The 18,707-nt window shown below is 38.0% G+C and overlaps 1 protein-coding gene across 1 annotated transcript in view; it reads left to right on the forward strand.

Moving 5' to 3' along the window:
- Window positions 1-18,311, forward strand: part of MAP9 (microtubule associated protein 9) — a 44,878-nt gene extending 26,567 nt beyond the window's left edge. Inside the window, exons 10-15 of the mRNA XM_088132724.1 lie at window positions 57-146; window positions 6,510-6,674; window positions 10,154-10,299; window positions 10,449-10,581; window positions 11,414-11,482; window positions 15,491-18,311. Of these exons, the coding sequence (XP_087988850.1) occupies window positions 57-146; window positions 6,510-6,674; window positions 10,154-10,299; window positions 10,449-10,581; window positions 11,414-11,482; window positions 15,491-15,613 (726 nt within the window). The 3' untranslated portion in view covers window positions 15,614-18,311. The remainder of the gene's footprint in view (window positions 1-56; window positions 147-6,509; window positions 6,675-10,153; window positions 10,300-10,448; window positions 10,582-11,413; window positions 11,483-15,490) is intronic.
- The last annotated feature ends 396 nt before the right edge of the window (window positions 18,312-18,707 follow it).

Consider the following 18,707-nt stretch of genomic DNA (forward strand, 5'->3'; position numbering starts at 1 on the left):
AGACTTTTCATTGGTTTGTTATAAATCTTATGTTATTCCTCTCTCTCTCTTTTCAGGACTGGTTGGAAAAGAAGAGAATCTTCCTCTTGGAATTACAAAGAATAAAAAGAAACAAAGCTGAGAACTTGCGGGAGAAAAATGAAAAGGTTTATTTTAAAACCTTTTTTGTAACCTTAAAAACCATACGTTTTATTTAGACATTCCATAAGTGTTCCAGTTATGCCCCACCTCCTTCTGACTTCATGCAAATGATGTCAGCCTTATAGGCTGGCATGTATTCAGCATAACTATATTACTATAAGTTCATTGTTAAACTTAAATATGATAAATAAAACAAAAAGCAAAAAAAGAGGATCATATATAAGTAAAATTATAGTATTATGTCCAGAATAACAACACTAATGTTACTAAAGGTATGTAAGGCCAACTCTAAACACATAAATACATATGATGTTGATCATGATTTTTTGTTTTAAATTGATTATTGATGGTTTTTATATGTTTGTATATAGGTTTTTTAACTTGTTTTTATTGGATTGTTTTTATCTATTGTGAGCCACCTAGAGTCACTAGAGATGCTTAGATGAAATCAGCGGCATACAAATAGTCTTAATCATCATCATCATCATCATCTCCTCCTCCTCCTCCTCCTCCTCCTCTTCCTCCTCCTCTTCCTCTTTCTCCTTCTTCTTTAAAAGCACCCCAAAAAATGTAAAAATGACCACTTGATTATCAGTGTAAGAGAATGGACATACCAGCCAAAGATTTTCACATTCAGCTTTACCCTCCATGAAGTCCTTAGTAATCTAACCTGTGTTTTTCTCTTAATCACATAATAAAAGGGGCAGTATAGGATATAATATTATATGTCCTCTAACTGTGCCTACTGTCAAAGAGTAAAATGCTGTTCCAGGGTAGTGTATAGTATCTGCCTTCAAGGAATAATCAGAGTATAGTTTGTAAAAAACGATTGAATGCCTTATGTAATGATGGTGAGCTAGTAAGATTGAATTTGTTGTTGTTTAGTCGTTAAGTCGTGTCCGACTCTTCGTGACCCCATGAACCATATTGCGCCAGGCCTTCCTGTCTTTCACTGCCTCCCTGAGTTTGCTCAGTTTCATGCTCATTGCTTCAGTGATGCTATCTAACCATCTCATCCTCTGCCGTCCTCTTCTCCTTTTGCCTTCAATCTTTCCCAGCATCAGGGTCTTCTCCAAAGAGATCTCTCTTCGCATTAGGTGACCAAAATATCTGAGCTTGAGCTTCATTATCGATCCTTCCAATGAGCAATCAGGGTTGATTTCCTTTAAGATTGACTGGTTTGACCTCCTAGCAGTCCAGGGAACTCTCAAGAGTCTTCTCCAGCACCACAGTTCAAAGGCATCAATTCTTCGGCGCTCGGCCTTTTTTATGGTCCAGCTCTCACAGCCATACATTACTGCTGGAAAAACCATAGCTTTGACTATGCGGATCTTTGTCGGCAAGGTGACGTCTCTGCTTTTTAATATGCTATCTAGGCTTGCCATAGCTTTCCTCCCAAGGAGCAAGCGTCTTTTAATTTCATGGCTGCAGTCTCCGTCTGCGGTGGTCTTGGAGCCCAAATAAATGAAGTCTGTTACTGCTTCCATTTCTACCCCTTCTATTTGCCAGGAATTGATGGGTCCAGATGCCATGATCTTAGTTTTTTTAATGTTGAGTTTCAAGCCAGCTTTTGCACTCTCCTCTTTTACCCTCATCAAGAGGCTCTTTAGTTCTTCTTCACTTTCTGCCATTAGGGTGGTATCGTCCGCATATCTGAGGTTGTTGATGATTCTCCCTGCAATCTTAATTCCGGCTTGTGATTCTTCCAGCCTGGCATTTCTCATGTTGTACTCTGCATATAGGTTAAATAAGCAGGGTGACAGTATACAGCCTTGTCGTACACCTTTCCCTATTTTGAACCAATCGGTTGTTCCATGACCGGTTCTGACTGTTGCTTCTTGGCCCGCATACAGATTTCTCAGGAGACAGGTAAGGTGGTCTGGTACTCCCATCTCTTTAAGAATTTGCCACAGTTTGTTGTGATCCACACAATCAAAGGCTTTTGCATAGTCAATGAAGCAGAAGTAGATATTTTTCTGGAACTCTCGTGCTTTCTCCATGATCCAGCGAATGTTGGCGATTTGATGTCTAGTTCCTCTGCCTCTTCGAAACCCAGCTTGTACATCCGGTAGTTCTCGGTTCATGTATTGCTGAAGCCTAGCTTGTAGGATTTTGAGCATAACCTTGCTAGCATGTGAAATGAGTGCAATTGTACGATAGTTTGAGCATTCTTTGGCGTTGCCCTTCTTTGGAATTGGAACATAAACTGACCTTTTCCAATCCCGTGGCCACTGTTGCGTTTTCCAAACTTGCTGGCATATTGAGTGCAGCACTTTAACACCATCATCTTTTAGTATTTTAAATAACTCAGCTGGAATACTGTCATCTCCACTAGCTTTGTTGTTAGCAATGCTTCCTAAGGCCCACTTGACTTCACTCTCTAGGATGTCTGGCTCAAGGTCAGTGATCACACCAGCGTGGACATCAGGGACATTAAGATCTTTCTTGTATAGTTCTTCTGTGTATTCTTGCCACCTCTTCTTAATCTCTTCTGCTTCTGTTAGGTCCCTGCCTTTTTTGTCCTTTATCATGCCCATCTTTGCACTAAACGTTCCTTTCATATCTCCAATTTTCTTGTAGAGATCTCTAGTCTTCCCCATTCTATTGTTTTCCTCGATTTCTTTGCATTGTTCATTTAAGAAGGCCTTCTTATCTCTCCTTGCTGTTCTCTGGAAATCTGCATTCAATTGCTTATATCTTTCCCTTTCACCCTTGCTTTTCGCATTCCTTCTTTCCACAGCTATTTGTAAAGCCTCATCAGACAGCCATTTTGCTTTCTTGCATTTCTTTTTCTTTGGGATGGTTTTAGTTGCTGCCTCCTGTACAATGTTACGGACCTCCGTCCATAGTTCTTCAGGCACTCTGTCTACCAAATCTAATCCTCTAAATCTATTCATCACCTTCACTGTGTACTCACAAGGAATATGATCTAAGTCATACCTGAGTGGTCTAGTGGTTTTCCCTACATTCTTCAATTTAAGCCTAAATTTTGCAGTAAGAAGCTCATGATCTGAGCCACAGTCAGCTCCTGGTCTTGTTTTTGCTGTCTGTATAGAGCTTCTCCATCTTTGGCTGCAAAGTATATAATCAATCTGGTTTCGGTATTGACCATCTGGTGATGTCCATGTGTAGAGTCGTCTCTTGTGTTGTTGGAAAAGAGTGTTTGCTATGACTAGCTTGTTCTCTTGACAGAACTCTATTAGCCTTTGCCCTGCTTCATTTTGTACTCCAAGGCCAAACTTGCCTGTTATTCCGATTACTCCTTGACTTCCTACTTTAGCATTCCAGTCCCCTATGATGAAAAGGACATCTTTTTTTGGTGCTAGTTCTAGAAGGTGTTGTAGGTCTTCATAGAAGCAGTCAACTTCAGCTTCTTCAGCATCAGTGGTTGGGGCATAGACTTGGATGACTGTGATATTGAATGGTTTGCCTTGGATACGCACTGAGATCATTCTGTCGTTTTTGAGGTTGTACCCCATTACTGCCTTTCCCACTCTCTTATTGACTATGAGTGCAACTCCATTTCTTCTAAGGGTTTCTTGCCCACAGTAGTAGATATAATGGTCACCTGAATTAAATTCACCCATTCCCGTCCATTTCAGTTCGCTGATTCCCAAGATGTCGATGTTCAATCTTGTCATCTCATGTTTGACCACATCCAGCTTGCCTTGGTTCATAGATCTTACATTCCAGGTACCTATACAATATTGTTCTTTACAGCATCGGACCTTCTTTTCGCTTCCAGATACATCCACAGCTGAACGTCCTTTCGGCTTTGGCCCAGCCGCTTCACTCTTTCTGGAGCTACTTGGAATTGCCCTCCGCTCTTCCCCAGTAGCATATTGGACACCTTCTGACCTGAGGGGCTCATCTTCCGGCGTCATATCTTTTAGCCTTTTAACATTGTCCATGGGGTTTTCTTGGCAAGGATACTGGAGTGGGTTGCCATTTCCTTCTCCAGTGGACCACATTTTGTCAGAACTCTCTGTCATGACCTGTCCGTCTTGGGTGGCCCTGCACGGTATAGCTCATGGCTTCACTGAGTTACGCAAGCCCCTTCGCCACGACAAGGCAGTGATCCATGAAGGGGTTATTAATTAATTAAGATTGAATAGATACTGCAAAAATAATGTTTTCTTAAAATAAGCATACTAAAGGGAGAACTTTGAGCATTGGACAAAGCCGATCAACTCTACTACCATCACATACAGCAACCAATCACCAATCTTTTATCTAGCTCAGGATTTAAACTAGATAGACAAGTACTGTAATATACTTGCACAATATGGGATGGAACAATTGCTGTCTCCCAGTAATGGTGAGAAACAGATTTAACAAAATAGTCACCAGGGAGGCTGGCAAGTTCCTTAAAGTATTTTAGCAGTGTTAGGTGGGCTTTTACAGAAATTGAGGACAGTCCTGTCTTCGGTGCCAAAGCTTGTGACGTACAACTGTGTGCCCAGTGGATTCCATATGAGTTAGGACCTTGATAATACAATGTCTTCAGCTGATCTCATACATGCTGAATGTTTGCAGGACCTCAAATTTTGTAATGCTTGTATGGCTGTATACCTATACAGTGGAACCTCGGTTTACGAACTTAATTCGTTCCATGACTCTGGTCGCACCTCGAATTGGTCGCAACCCGAAGGAAATTTCCCCATAAGGTTCAGTGTAATTACCGTTAATCCGTTCTGGCGTGGAGGACAGAGAGGCGGCTATTGCTTGGAGGGAGAGTCCCCCTCCCTACGACCACGTGTCAGGGGCGGAAAATGGCCGCGGACCATGTGTCAGGGGCGGAAAATGGCCATGGACCACGTGTCAGGGGCGGAAAAATGGCCGTGGACCATGTGTCAGGGGCGGAAAATGGCTGTGGGCCACGTGTCAGGGGCGGAAAAATGACCGCGGACCGTGTCACGGGAGGGAAAATGGCCTCATATCCTGTTCGTACCCTGAGGTGGAGTTCACAAACCGAGGTAAATTTTTGCATCCGGAGCTGGTCGTAACCCGAAAAGTTCGTTAACAGAGGCGTTCGTAACCCGAGGTACCACTGTATACAGAAATTGCCATCAGTATTTTTACACATAAGCTTTAATGTGCAAGTTGAGAGTTCGATATTCTTTTGCTCTCACAATCTTTATATATAATAAAATGCTTTTAGTTTATGAAGTACATTAGAACAACAGGGAGGAGGTGGTGGTTTTACAGACACCCTGTGAGATAGTTAATTATTATAAATGGAATCTGAAATAAATAGCACGGTTGTGCAGTGGTTTGGATTCAGAAGCAGAAAAGTGATTCAGCACATGCAAGGGTACTCATGTGGCACCTGTCTGATCATCCTTAAAGCAGTTGTGCCTTATCCTGGAATTACATTGATACAGTTAATGACTATGGCACAAGATGCATTTGTTCTAAGGAGTTGCAGAAAGGTGCTACATTTGTACCTTCACCTGCCCTAAAGCACATTTTGCCTTATTAAATAGTGTTGCATCCATCCAATTTCTCTGTGTTAGGGAAATCATGAAATCATATATTCGAAAATGAAAACCTGGTTCTCTATCCATTTGGTTGATTGCTCTAGAGCAGTGTTGTCCAAACTTGGCCACTTTAAGATGAGTGGACTTCAACTCCCAGAATTCCCCAGCCACCCATGCTGGCTGGGGAATTCTGGGAATTGAAGTCCACTCATCTTAAAGTGGCCAAGTTTGGACAACACTGCTCTAGAGAAACTATACAACAGCCTTCCCCAACCTGCTGCCCTCCTGATGTATTGGGCTACAGCATGGATGATCTCCCAACTAGCATTGAAAATTGGCAATGCTGCCTAAGGACAGGTGTTGTTCCTAACAAAAAAGTCACTATTGTATCTTTAAAGATAGGTTTATTAAGGGTGATTGGAAAGGAAGAATTTAATAGAATATTTTCCCCTTCTCCTGAATCTTTTCTCATTTACAGATTGAGATTTGTGTCTGTATGGTCATATGCTCCTGTACCCCAGCATAAAGGGATAAGGTGGAACAAAATAGCCTAGAAGTGAGTGTGCTCACTAAGACTAGTCAAATGTATTCCAAAATTAACATGAATTTTTCTTCAAGAAAGAAAGAAGCAAATGGCCAGAAACAAAACCACTGCTCACAGTTGTCCGACTTATCAGATACATCTGTATAAATATCTACCATTTCAAATACATAGGTCAAAATTAGCAGCATCATAGCACTGTGGTAGAGAGTTGAATGTTATGTGTTTTGAAGTAAAGATAATGTTATGAAACCAGCAATTTTATCATGCCTGCAAGATTATTACTTTAAATGACCCTAATAAAATCTTTAGGCAACATTTACAATGCCAGTTTGCTTTCTATGTAGAAAGAAGCTGCTAAAAGAGAAGAAGCACTTGCATCCTTTGAAGCTTGGAAGGCTGTGAAAGAAAAAGAAGCAAAAAAATCAGCTGAGAAAAAAAAATTGGAAGCGGAAAAGAAAAAGAAAGAAGCAGAACTAAATGAGAAGAAAAAGGAAGAGGCACAAAAGGCAGTAGAGATTTCTATCTTGCAAATGTTAAATTTGGTGAAAGATCATCAAAAAATACTAATTGAACAGTGCATTTTCGGTGCTCTATAAATGAACTGCTTCTGTAATTCCTTCAGATTACCTTTTTTTTAAAAAAAATCACTCTGTATTTGTTGTAGGTTTTCCAAAATTACTTTGCAAATATTGTAGATCATATAGGTTGTAAGGCCTGGTGATATAACTACAGGACAATATATTTATAGAATCTATCCTGGGGAATAATTTTAAAATATATGGCCAAGAGTTCTAGATAAACTTTCTTGTGGGGAGGGAAGCTAGTTTTGTTATATTATTATAGTAAAAAATAAATAGTAAAAATGCGAGGAACATAATTTGTAAATAGTAGTTACAATAATACAGCAGTTTGAGCATATTATGTCAACTTTTAACAGGTATCCTAGCTTCTGAGCCCCTACATAAGGCTGCCTGACTTTATGATTATCCTTAAGGATGCCAATACAGGTAGTCTTCGGTTAACAATCACTCATTCAGCGACCAAAGTTTTGATGGCGCTGAAGGAGTGGTGGTTATGTCCAGTCCTTGAAGTTCCGGGTGTCCCAGCAACCCTGTGGTCACATGATCACAATCTGGCACTTGGCAACTGGCTCATGCTTACAATGGTTGCAGCATCCCATGGTCATGTGATTGTGATTTGCAACCTTCCCTGCTGGCTTTCCACAAGCAAAGACAATGGGGAAGCCAGCAGGGAAGGTTGCAAGTTGCTCAGGTAAGTCTCTCCCACCCATGCATCCTCTCCAGCCCCCCTATGCTTGCACCACACCTCCCCTGCCACTTGAGGATCCATGTGCACCCTCTCCGAGCTCATACCGTGCCTCCCCGGCCTTAAGCACCCTTCCTGATACCCTCGCACACCCTTCCCCACCCAGCAGCAGTCCTCCTGCACTCATGCTATGCCTCCCTGGCCACCCCCACACCCTGGCCACTTGCGCACCCTCTGCCACCCAGCAACCACCACTCCAAGCCCCACCATGCTCACCCCATGCCTCCCCACCACTTGTGCACCCTCACACACACAGCAGCTGCCACCCCAAGCCTGTGCTCATGCTGCACCTCCCCAGCCACCAATGTTCCCCTCCTTCTCCTACACATTAGCAGCCACTTACCTGCCTCCTTGCTTGCAAGCCGCCTGGGACTTGCAACTTCCTGCTCGCTTCTCCACTGACTTTGGTTGTTGGAAGCCAGCAGGAAGTTGCAAGGTGGTGCTTGCTTAATGACCCATGATCCTTACTTAATGGGGACTGCAGGGATTGCTGTTGCTAAGTGATGTGGTTACATGATGTTGCACTTTATGACCGCATTGCTTGGCGATGGAAATTTTGGTTCCAATTGTCGTTTTAACTCAAGGACTACCTGTAAATAGATAGTAACTGATTCAAATAAGATGAAACAGAAATGTAAGTAGTATACTGAAATTCTGTTCAGTACTGATGTCAAAATCTAAATTACTGGAGAAGGTCTTCCCTATTTACAAGAAACTCTAGTACTAGAAGATGAAAATAGATCAGTACTCTGGTCATTACAAAGTTGGAAGGTAACAGGAATTGATGCAAAATCTCTAGAAATATAGTGAGTGATGGAAGAAGAATCTGTAAAGTTGCTAACCAAACTAAGCCAGCGAATCTGGAGAAGGACACAATGACCTACACATTGGAAGAAGTCAATCAACATATCAATGCCAAAGAAAGAAGACTTAAACTGTCGCACAACATCTTTAATTTCACATGCTGGCAAAATAATGCTTGGGGCATCCAATGCAGATTAGACCCCAAATTAGAGCCCAGCATTCCAGAAACCTCCAGAAAAGCCAGATGTTCAAACTGGTTTTAGAAAAGGCTGGAGAACAAGAGATATTATTGCTGATGCACACTGGATAATTGAGAAAGCCCAAGAATACCCAGAAGTAGTCAATATGTGCTTCTCTAATTATAGAAGTGTCTTTGCTTATGTTGACTGTGTCAGGGTCTCACAGTTTCACCTTATTTATTCAGCCTATGTGTTGAATATATATTGAGGGAGATTGGATTGGAAGAAGGTGAGTTTCAAAATTGGAGGAAGAAACATCAATAACCTGTGATATGCTGATGATACTACTCTGATAGCTGAAAATGCAAATGATCTGCAAACTCTAATAATGAAAGTCAAGGATCACAGTGAAAAAACTGGGAATAAAATTAAAACATAAAGGCCAAACTAGAACAAATACAGCAACCATTCTTAACATTTACAGTGAAGACTTTGAAGTGGTAGATAGCTTCTGCCTTTTAGGATCGACTATCAACAGTAAAGCAACCAGCAGTCAAGAAATACACCACAACTAGCACTTGCTTAGGTAGCAGTGAAAGTCTTAGAAAGGATATGCAGATACCATGACATATCTGTATTTACAAAGATCAGAATTGTGCAAGCAGTGGTTTTCCCAGTGATGCTGTATGGAAACAACAGTTGGACTTTGAAGAAGTAGGAGAAAAAGTCTTGATGCTTTTAAATTTTGGTGTTGGATAAGACTCTTGGAATACCATGGACAGCCAAGAAAACAAACAAATGGATCAGAGTACAAATCAACCCAGAGTTCTCAAGGCACAAATGACCAGGTTCAAATTACTGTATTTTGGGCACATTATGCTAGCCCCCATGGGAAGTCTATAATGCTGGAAAAGAAGGAAAGAGAAGAAGGGGACAACCCGCATCAACATGGATGGACTCAATTGCAGCAGCAATGGGTGCATCACTAGGAGACCTGAAAGACCAGGTTGGGGACAGATCATCCTAAAAAAGGTCTATGTGGTCTCTAAGTGTCAAGACCAGCTTGGTAGCAAATTATCACATCAGTCTATGTTCCCCATCAAAAGGCTTAGCCTTTTCACTTGTGGTTTTTTATTTTAGAACTTGCATCTCAGAGAGATTCCTTTCCTGATAATAGGCACCAGTGGAAGCCTTTTTTATTTGTTCAGGCACTTTAGTCTTGTTTTGGTTTATACTATATTTTGAACAGCTTGGTACAATTGTATTGCATTTTAATGGTTTTATATGGTAAGATCTCTGAAAGCCATGATGCCAAGCAACTATTTCAACAAATTAAAGATTATCTTTCCTTGTGGTAAATGTTAGGCTTGTAAAATAACAAATCATTTCACACATATACTAAGCTTTTATTTTTATGCATATGTATACAGCAGTCCGTATGTATTTATAGGTACAAAAATACATAGTTAAACCTATTAGAAATTCTTTTAACTGCTTGTTCAACCCTAATGAATAACTTCTGGATCTAGTTCTGTACAATTAATTAATTAATCAACTTCAAATTTCATGGCAATTGTAAACCACCTGTTTATTTACTGGTATTTTATTTAATAAATTAAAGGGGGGAAAGATAGGAACTTCTGGATCAATTCTAATGGGTTTCCTACTCTTTTTTTTAGGCTTTTGAGAAATGGAAAGAAAAGAAAGCTGAATATTTAAAACAGCAAATACAAAGGGAGAAGAGAGTTGAAAGATTAAAAAAGAAGAAAGAACAGGAGGTTGTTGCAGAGAAGAGAAAAGACAGCAGGTCTGCAGTTGAAAAATGGTATAGTTCATCATTTTGAATGTTATATATTTGATTATGTCACCTACCTAACCTTTGTATATATAGAACTGTGTTACACAGTTTACGATACTTTATGACAATGCATAGATTTCCTCTATGTTATAAAACGTTTTTTCTCTAACTTTTAGGAATGAGAAAAAAGAAGAATTCATGAAGCAAAAGAAAAAAGAAAAACTCCAGGAAAGAAAAAAAGAAGTAGAACAACAGGTTGAGAAAGAAGAACAGGATAAAAGAGCTCTAGATGAATATAAAAAATGGCTGGTAAGTATATGCATTTGTGATAATACAAGATACTTCAGGCATGCATTGAAAAGCATCTAAGCTTTTGTTCTGAAAAAACCAGATGGTGGCAGTATAACCTTTCTTGCTAACTTCTTTTTACAGTACATCTAGAAAATATCTAGATGCCTGATATTTCAGAGTTGGATTTCTGCCTACCAAAATTAAATATTGCTTAGATAATGTAGAAAGAAAATCCTGCTTTGCAGAAGGTATAACTTAAGAATAGACTGATATGTTCAACCAGAATGTAATTACTGTTATCATGAGGGATGGGGTTGGGGTGGGTTGTGAGAAATATTCATAAGGAACCTAATAAGAGCCAGGTTACTGAGAAATAAATTAATCTTTCCCATCACCACCATACCATTAGAACAAATGGAATTTTTTCTCTCATACCAAATGGTTGGTAGAAGGTGGTTAATCATTAATCATCTTTATCCCACATGTTCTGTCATCCTTGCCTGGGCCTCTCTAGCACCCATTATTTACTGGTTTTTGTTTGTGTTTTAAGCAGTATTATGTTATACATTAAATGGCCTATGTACTTGGAATCTAACAGGTCTGAGAAAGATACCTAAAAAAATATTCTTACTGGCTCTTCTGTAGCTCCCGAAGAGACTGTATCTGCCTTTTGGTTCATATTTTTAAGTTATCTTTTCTCCATCATGAATTTTAATAGCTTCCTTAATAGAAAAGAAAACTCATTTCTCCATAGAGAAGAATGACTCAGAGTAGAATTTGCCATATTAGTGGTTTCATGTCCTGCTACTAGCGTCAGTAGAGTTTTTTCTCTTCTCCTGTTCACTGTTAGGAACAACCGCTCCTACGACACCATGTCAGCACTGCCCAGAACCAGCGTAGCATAGCAGCAGCTGCACAAGTGAGTGAATGCAGTAGATACAAGGAAACAGAGTTGTACTTTATAGAGTACAGTGTGTTTTTTTAAATTCAGAATTGATAGCATTTTCAGGTACTATACACTTAGATAGATGTTTGGATACTAGTGTGTGGAAGTTACAAGAGTTTGATCACCTACTTGAAGTTGCTTTACTTTCTTAATTAGTTTTACAATGTTGTTGACAGTGGCAAAATCTACAGTGTTGACATGCAAAAGAAAAGTTTCAGCATGCTTTATGTTGAGCGTACCATTAATAAGTATTGTATTATCACATGATTTAAAAAATAGGTAATATTTTCTTATTGTTTTCCTCCTCCCCCCCCATCCCATTTTTTCCCTTTTCAGAAGAGGAGAATAATAAACATCTACCCATATACACAAATGTGTTTCAGTCTGGTCACAGGCCACTTGAAACTATCTGTTCTATGCATTGGACAGGATGTTTTGTGTGTCTCTTTTGATTTCTTTTAGCGTAAGATGATAAATTTATCACTTGCAACTTGAGGATAATATGTAAGATATACAATCTGTTATGTTGAGTTAGTTAGGGAAAGACAGAACAGCATTCGTGGGCAACAGAAAAGTGAAAGGCAGAGTAGACTCAGTAAGTTGTGGAGAATTATGTTTGATCAGCTGGAGAAGGAAGAAGATGCTCTTGGCTAGCAATAAGTGCAGATGTTAATGTAGTCTGATTTGCAGTTCTTTGATGTAGGCAGTGTTTTAAAGGGGCAATAACAACAATTTTAGAATATTTGGGGAAGTACTATATTAATACATGATTTTAATTGTTTTAATTTAAATTTGATGGAGTATTCTAATATTTCTTTTTTCTTATCCATGTTTAAATTTTTAAAAAAAGAATGCACTAATACTTTTTTGAAGACTACAGTTTGACATATATCTTTTTCCTTCTCCTGTAAACATTGCTTATAGTGACTGGATAGCAAGTTTATATTTTTAAATAATCTGACTCTAGATATTGCTACATATAATTATCTATATGTGAATTCTTGCAGATACAATTCAGCATACTTGCAGATGTTGTCAAACTTAGTTTTGCTCTGGGTTATTTGTCATTGCAAATATTTCTTTTTTAGGAAATCATGAAAGGAACTGAACTTTTTGGAAGAATTAAATCCAACCGCATGTTACACTGAGGGCCCTAAAGAGAGTCTTTATGAATTCTCCATTGTTGCTTGTTCTTTTTTATCAGAAACTCACAACATGTAAAAACAATGCAGGTTTACAAGTTTTATTGTTCCCTTTCTGAATTGAAAGCTCCACTCACCGACTATGCATACCTATTCTACTCAAAGTCTTAGCTGGTCAAGTTAGGTTTGAATTATAGAAGAATTAAGGTAGAACACCTTCTATGTGCAGTATCTTACTAGATGTGACATTTCCAAAGGATTGTAATCCCTATACACTTTTATAACTTTCAGCAAAGATTAACTAATCCATCAAGGATTGGCCAGTCCCACCTTGACACTTTTCTAATACCTCCTGGTACTTCTGCACTATCACTGCCTCATCTAATTCACATGGAAAATACTTGTTGTTTTGAAAACCATTTTGTAACTGTATAACAAGATACTGTATCTAAGTTATCATTCTCCATATGCTACATTAGCTAATATCTTCTGTGGTCTGTCTTGAGGGGACTTATGTACTCCATCTTTCATAAACTGTATGTCCATTCATGATTTCACACAAATATATGGCACAAAGTATATATAAATTCAGTTATCAATGTATAAGATACCTAACACTGGTAACCATATAGAGATATGTGGAAGCAGAACTTAAATCATCAATATTTTTCCTGTAGTATGTTGAGTTCTATAGTATGCATGTTCAGCACTTGAAGCCATATATCATTCATTCATCCTTTCTCTGAATTTAAATTTCTTTTTATAATACAGTTGAACCCTTTTTGAAATTACTCTATAGTAAAGTGACACATTCTGTAAGGTATTTCATTTGCTCACTATTTTTTCTGTTTTTCTGTTCATACTGTAAATTGTATTGTTTACTTCATTCATTTTGTAAGGGTTGCTGCTATATCTTTGGAACCAAGTACAGGTGCTAATTATGTGAAGATAATTCTGCAAATCTCTATCTTGCTCCATTCTTCCTGCACCTTTCTTCAACTTTCTAATTTCCTCCTCCACCATGTAGTCCTGATCATTTGCTTGTTACTTTTTGTTGATTTATTGACAGACTGACATGGGGAAAACAATCTCAGTTCAGATTTTTCTTGTGAAAGTTCCATGACTAGTAAGCATTCCATGCTCATTCTCTCTTCTGATTGAGGAGTTGAGGCAAATTGGTTCATTCCAGAGGGAAGACCCATGTCTTCTTTCAAAAATTAAAACTTAATGGCATTTATTATGGCCAACAACTCACATTGCCCTTTAACCTTTGGTGGTGGTCACAACAGTCAGTTCAGTGATGATAAAAATGAAGTTATCTATAGGCTTATAAACAGTTTTTATAGTTCTTTCTTGCCCTTAAATTTGTTCATTTCACTATTTGGCAGGCTAATTCTCACAATTGCCTCTTGAGAAATTCTGAATGTGCAACACTGCCAAGTGCTCCCCACAAAACACTACCGTTGTAATTTGGAAAAATGCTAGCAATTTTCTGAAAATAGTCACTACCTTTTAGTCAAATTATGTGTTTATCACTATTCATAATATCCTATTTGTCATAAAAGAAGGAATTATATTTTATTATAAGATGTGTTTTGTGAATTTGCCTTCTTTTATAAAGAAGGAACTGGTTTCTATCCATATTACTTCACTAAAAGAAACAAAATACTCAAGATGCCTGATCCCTTCTACTTGACATATAGCCTTTCAATATATTCCGTCAAGGAATCTTTTTCTAAGGAATATATATTCCAGAGAGAGAAAGAGAGAGAGAGAGTCAGTCAGTCAGTCCCCGGGTTAAGAACACCTGGCTTAAGGATGACCCATAGTTAAGAACAGAGCCTATTGTAGCAAAATTTGAGTTAAATACACAATGGTTTGAGTTAATTACACAATACTACTTATACAATATTATACAATAATACTGTTCCAGCTTACATACAAATTTGACTTAAGTTTGGGAACGGAACTTGTTCTTAAACTGGGGGACTACCTGTACATATACATATATATACACAGACATACAGACATACAGACACATTTTAACCCAGTTTACTTGAGATTATTTGGATAAAGTCAAACTCCAACCTAACTCTTCTCTGAAAAAGCTTATGGTTGGGCTGGCCAGACTGTTAAACTATTAGTTAGCTGGTCAGATTGACAAACAGATAAGCCCTTTTATTAAAGTCAGATTAATAGATTATTGTGATTGTGTAACTATACATGGAACATTTCTGATAAATCTAATTCTCTAAAGGTATCTGTCTTTGTAAAAAATATTATTAATAGTAATTGCTAATAAAAATTTATATCAAACAATGTATTTATAATTATCACTAATTAGATATTTTTTCTTCTACCAGAGATTTGTTTTAAATGAAAAAACTGGTAGAAAATATTAATTAATAAGAACATAATTACACTCATAAGAACTACATTCATTCATTCATTCATTCATTCATTCATTCATTCATTCATTCATTAATTCATTCATTAAATTTGTATGCCGCCTATGTCCCCCAGAGGATGACTATTTTTTTCTGTTTTAGTGCTGCCCTCATTACATTAATTTGAAGCTGTAACAAAATCAGTAGCTTATGACATTGTTTTTATGACATGAAAGTGCTGGATTTATTTCAACTACACTTTGTCCCACTGTAATAAAACACAAAACTCTCACCGGATAAGTAATAATTAAGTACCAGATATAGGCATTACAGTGTATTTGTAATTTTGTAAAGGAAGCTAAGGTAGTGTTATAAGGAATAAATGACAAACTAATTTGCATTTATTCAGGCCCTATGCTAATAATCATCACAATCTTCTTTACTTTAAACAGGAAAAGAAAGAGATGGACGAAAGTATACAAAAAAAACAAAAGAAACTTCAGGTTATTCTTGAAGATGAAACTCCACCTCCATGGAGTCCACCTGGCAAAGCTTTGTCCTCAAGAAGCTATTAAGATGCCCAGTGCCATGAGGGAAGTTGAACTTTTTGCCATCACTTAATCATTATTGCACAACACCTGATTTTAACATGAATTGAAATTGGCTCTTGCATATTTTCTGTATGAATGGTGATTTGGATCGTCAGTATATACCATATGTTATAAATGAGTGCTTCTCTGCACATAAGATTAAGTGACAAAATTGTATGAATAGACCCTCAGCTGCCAACTATGACAAATGCTCTCAACATTATTAAGTGGCTGGGTAAGCCAGTTAGACTCATTTAAAATCAACTCATTTCTACATAAACAGTTGAATGTTAGAAATAAATATTTTTGAGGTAGCCAACATAAGGCTGCTTTGATGAAAATGAATGGTGGGCACATGAGACCCTCTTTAAGGGTGGGTTTTGTTTTTTCCAACCACAATTGCCAAAAATCGATGCAATGGCTTCCTACCTTTTTCAGATGGAGAACTCATGAAAACCAGTATAATCAAAGCTGTGCAATGCTTTGGAATTTATTTCATAGTGATTCTGAGAAAAATCTGCTTTAAAAAGTGGCAAAGTGCTATTTTTGCATCCCTACATGCTCCAAAGCGCTGCACAGCCCTAGCATATGTCTAAAATATCAAAACCAAAGAAGGCCTCATAAACTAAGGAAAAATAGCAAAAATTCTAGATGTGCCTAAAAGCATGAGAGCCCCACCTACTTTACAACATTGCCATGCCCACTGCAGTCTTTATCCTCCTGAGAAGTATTAGCAAATGAAATCTTTGCTTTGCTATGTGAGGACCAAGAAATGGATTTTCAACATTTTAATTATTTTAGCGGCATGCTGTTACAGTCTGTTATAGATAGATAACATTTTAGTGATTTATTTAAGAAGAAATTATAAGTGATATATTTAGGACTTCTGAAACCAGATTCACAACCATTGAATCATGATGAAAGGAATTTTAGAGGATTGACTCACTCTGCCTTTTAGTTTTGATCATAAACAATTAATTGATACATATTTGCAGTATACTGGTGTAGGCTTTCACGGCTGACATCAATGGAGTAGTGATGAGGGGCTGAATGGCCATGATCTAGTTTTCTTTTGTCCTGACGTTTCACCAGCAGCTGTGGCTGGCATCTTCAGAAGCAGAGTGAGCTGCTTTGTAGTTTACCTCTGGGTTGCTCATAGGCAACTGAATGATAACGGACTGTGAGAATAACCTTGAGGAACAGGAGGAAGAGCCGCAACCAAGACAATAGTCGGATAAGAAATCTGAATCCAAAGCAGAAATGTAATTTGAGAAAATGTCTGGCTTGACCCTCCCTAGTTCTCTTGTAGATGGGGGGGGCACTTTGATACTTGCAAGATTCTATTACTGTAACCCTATAATAAAAGTAGTTTTAGTATTCATAACTTTGATTTCCAACTCTGGCCTACCTTGAAGGCTGCCATGAACTGGGCTGATTGGGCTCTTGTATTTAAACCTGACAAGGTGATCTCTGGCTGGTCCATGTCATAGGAGTCCAAGAAAACTGGTTCCTGAGTCCAAGAAAACTGGTTCCTCTTCTAGCTAGAACTCCAACTGGTCCATTTTGAAGAAATTCGAAGAGAACCAGTTCCTGATTAGACTGTCTGTTGATATTAATACCACTATTTTAATTTGTGATTTTGGAATTGTGGTCAGTTGAAGCAAAGTATTATTGCCAAACACACACACACACACACACACACACACACACCAGCAGCAGAAAAAGTGGATTAGGTCACCTGCACCTAAACTGAATGCTGTTTCAGGCATGCTGGTAAGAGAACAACTTTCCCAGAGAGAGATATACATGGCTCAATTTTCATAGTATTTTAGCACCAGGCAACAAATCTGTTCTTCACAGGGCTTTCTAAATAGTTATTTTGGTCATGTTGTAAATTTGAAATACATTTTGTATCATTTTATTTACGTTCTTATTCTTGCACATGTGTTACCAAATAAGTCTTACTATGATGCAAGTATACAAATTTAGTAATAATAAGATGGGAGAAAGGTACTGTGTCAAGAAGGCTGGCAAATAACAATTCTTTTGTACCAATTTACCAACCCTCCCAGAATTACTGGGCAGCCAGGGATAGGGCAAAGAGAAGGGAGAGCCACTTTCTCCTCCTTAATTTCTCCAGCTCCACCTTCATTGTCCCTCTCGTACAGATTTCTCCAGTTTGAATGGGGAATTTACAAACTCTTGCCTGGCTAGGGATTTTGGAAGTTGGAGTCCAATATATTTAGAGGGCACCGAGTTGTGGAAGAGCAGCTGAAATCTGTTGAAGTGTGTAAATTGTGTGAAAGCTACCATAAAGTCAATGTTGGGACAAAGGAGGATAGCCATCTCTAGGAAGAAAAAGGGACCAGTAAAAATAAATTAGCATTTCATTGCTGTTAAAATTCTGGAATATTTCCAGCCAGAACAGGGACAAGCACTTCAGAAGCTTGGTTTGTTATGGTAAGCCTTGCAATATTTATAATTTTATTTCAAACACTGGCAGACAATGGTATGTTGTTTTTGTAATACTCTAATTTCATTCTCTCTGGAGTTTCCTATTTCAGGGGCACTGTGTAAAAAGTTTTTTGAGGTAATCTTGGCAGAATCAAAATAGAAATGCAGCATCCTTTCATTATTCTTCTCACAATTTGTAGTAATAGGTTATTATAATTTCTATTGCTTTTTTCCCCTTTTTTCTTTTTATTTTCACTTTATTGCTTTCAACTTTTAAAAACAATTGTAGAATAAAAGACCAAGAGTTAAATGTTTGTAGTTTTCTCTACTTTTTAAGATTCTGTTGGCTATATAGATTTTTCTATATCAGACTTAAAATAATAGCAGAGACTTCCTTACAAAAGGGATATACTGTACATTACTCTTACTACTTACAATTCATCTTCACCTTCTCCATCACATTTTAATAGTTTTTCAGATACATTAAAGTTGGAATCATTGGTAATATCTGGTAGGTTGTTTGCCTGAACCACTAACCCAAAGTAAATATGTTAGCTCAGGGAAAGGTTAATTTAGTAAAAATAAAGACAGATTTCCTACTTGGAAACTCTTTAGTTCAGGGGGA

This window comes from Python bivittatus, unplaced genomic scaffold (assembly GCF_059951505.1).
Source record: "Python bivittatus isolate LINGU-HERP-01145 unplaced genomic scaffold, Pbiv_v1 ctg000070_np1212, whole genome shotgun sequence".
NCBI classification, from domain to species: domain Eukaryota; kingdom Metazoa; phylum Chordata; class Lepidosauria; order Squamata; family Pythonidae; genus Python; species Python bivittatus.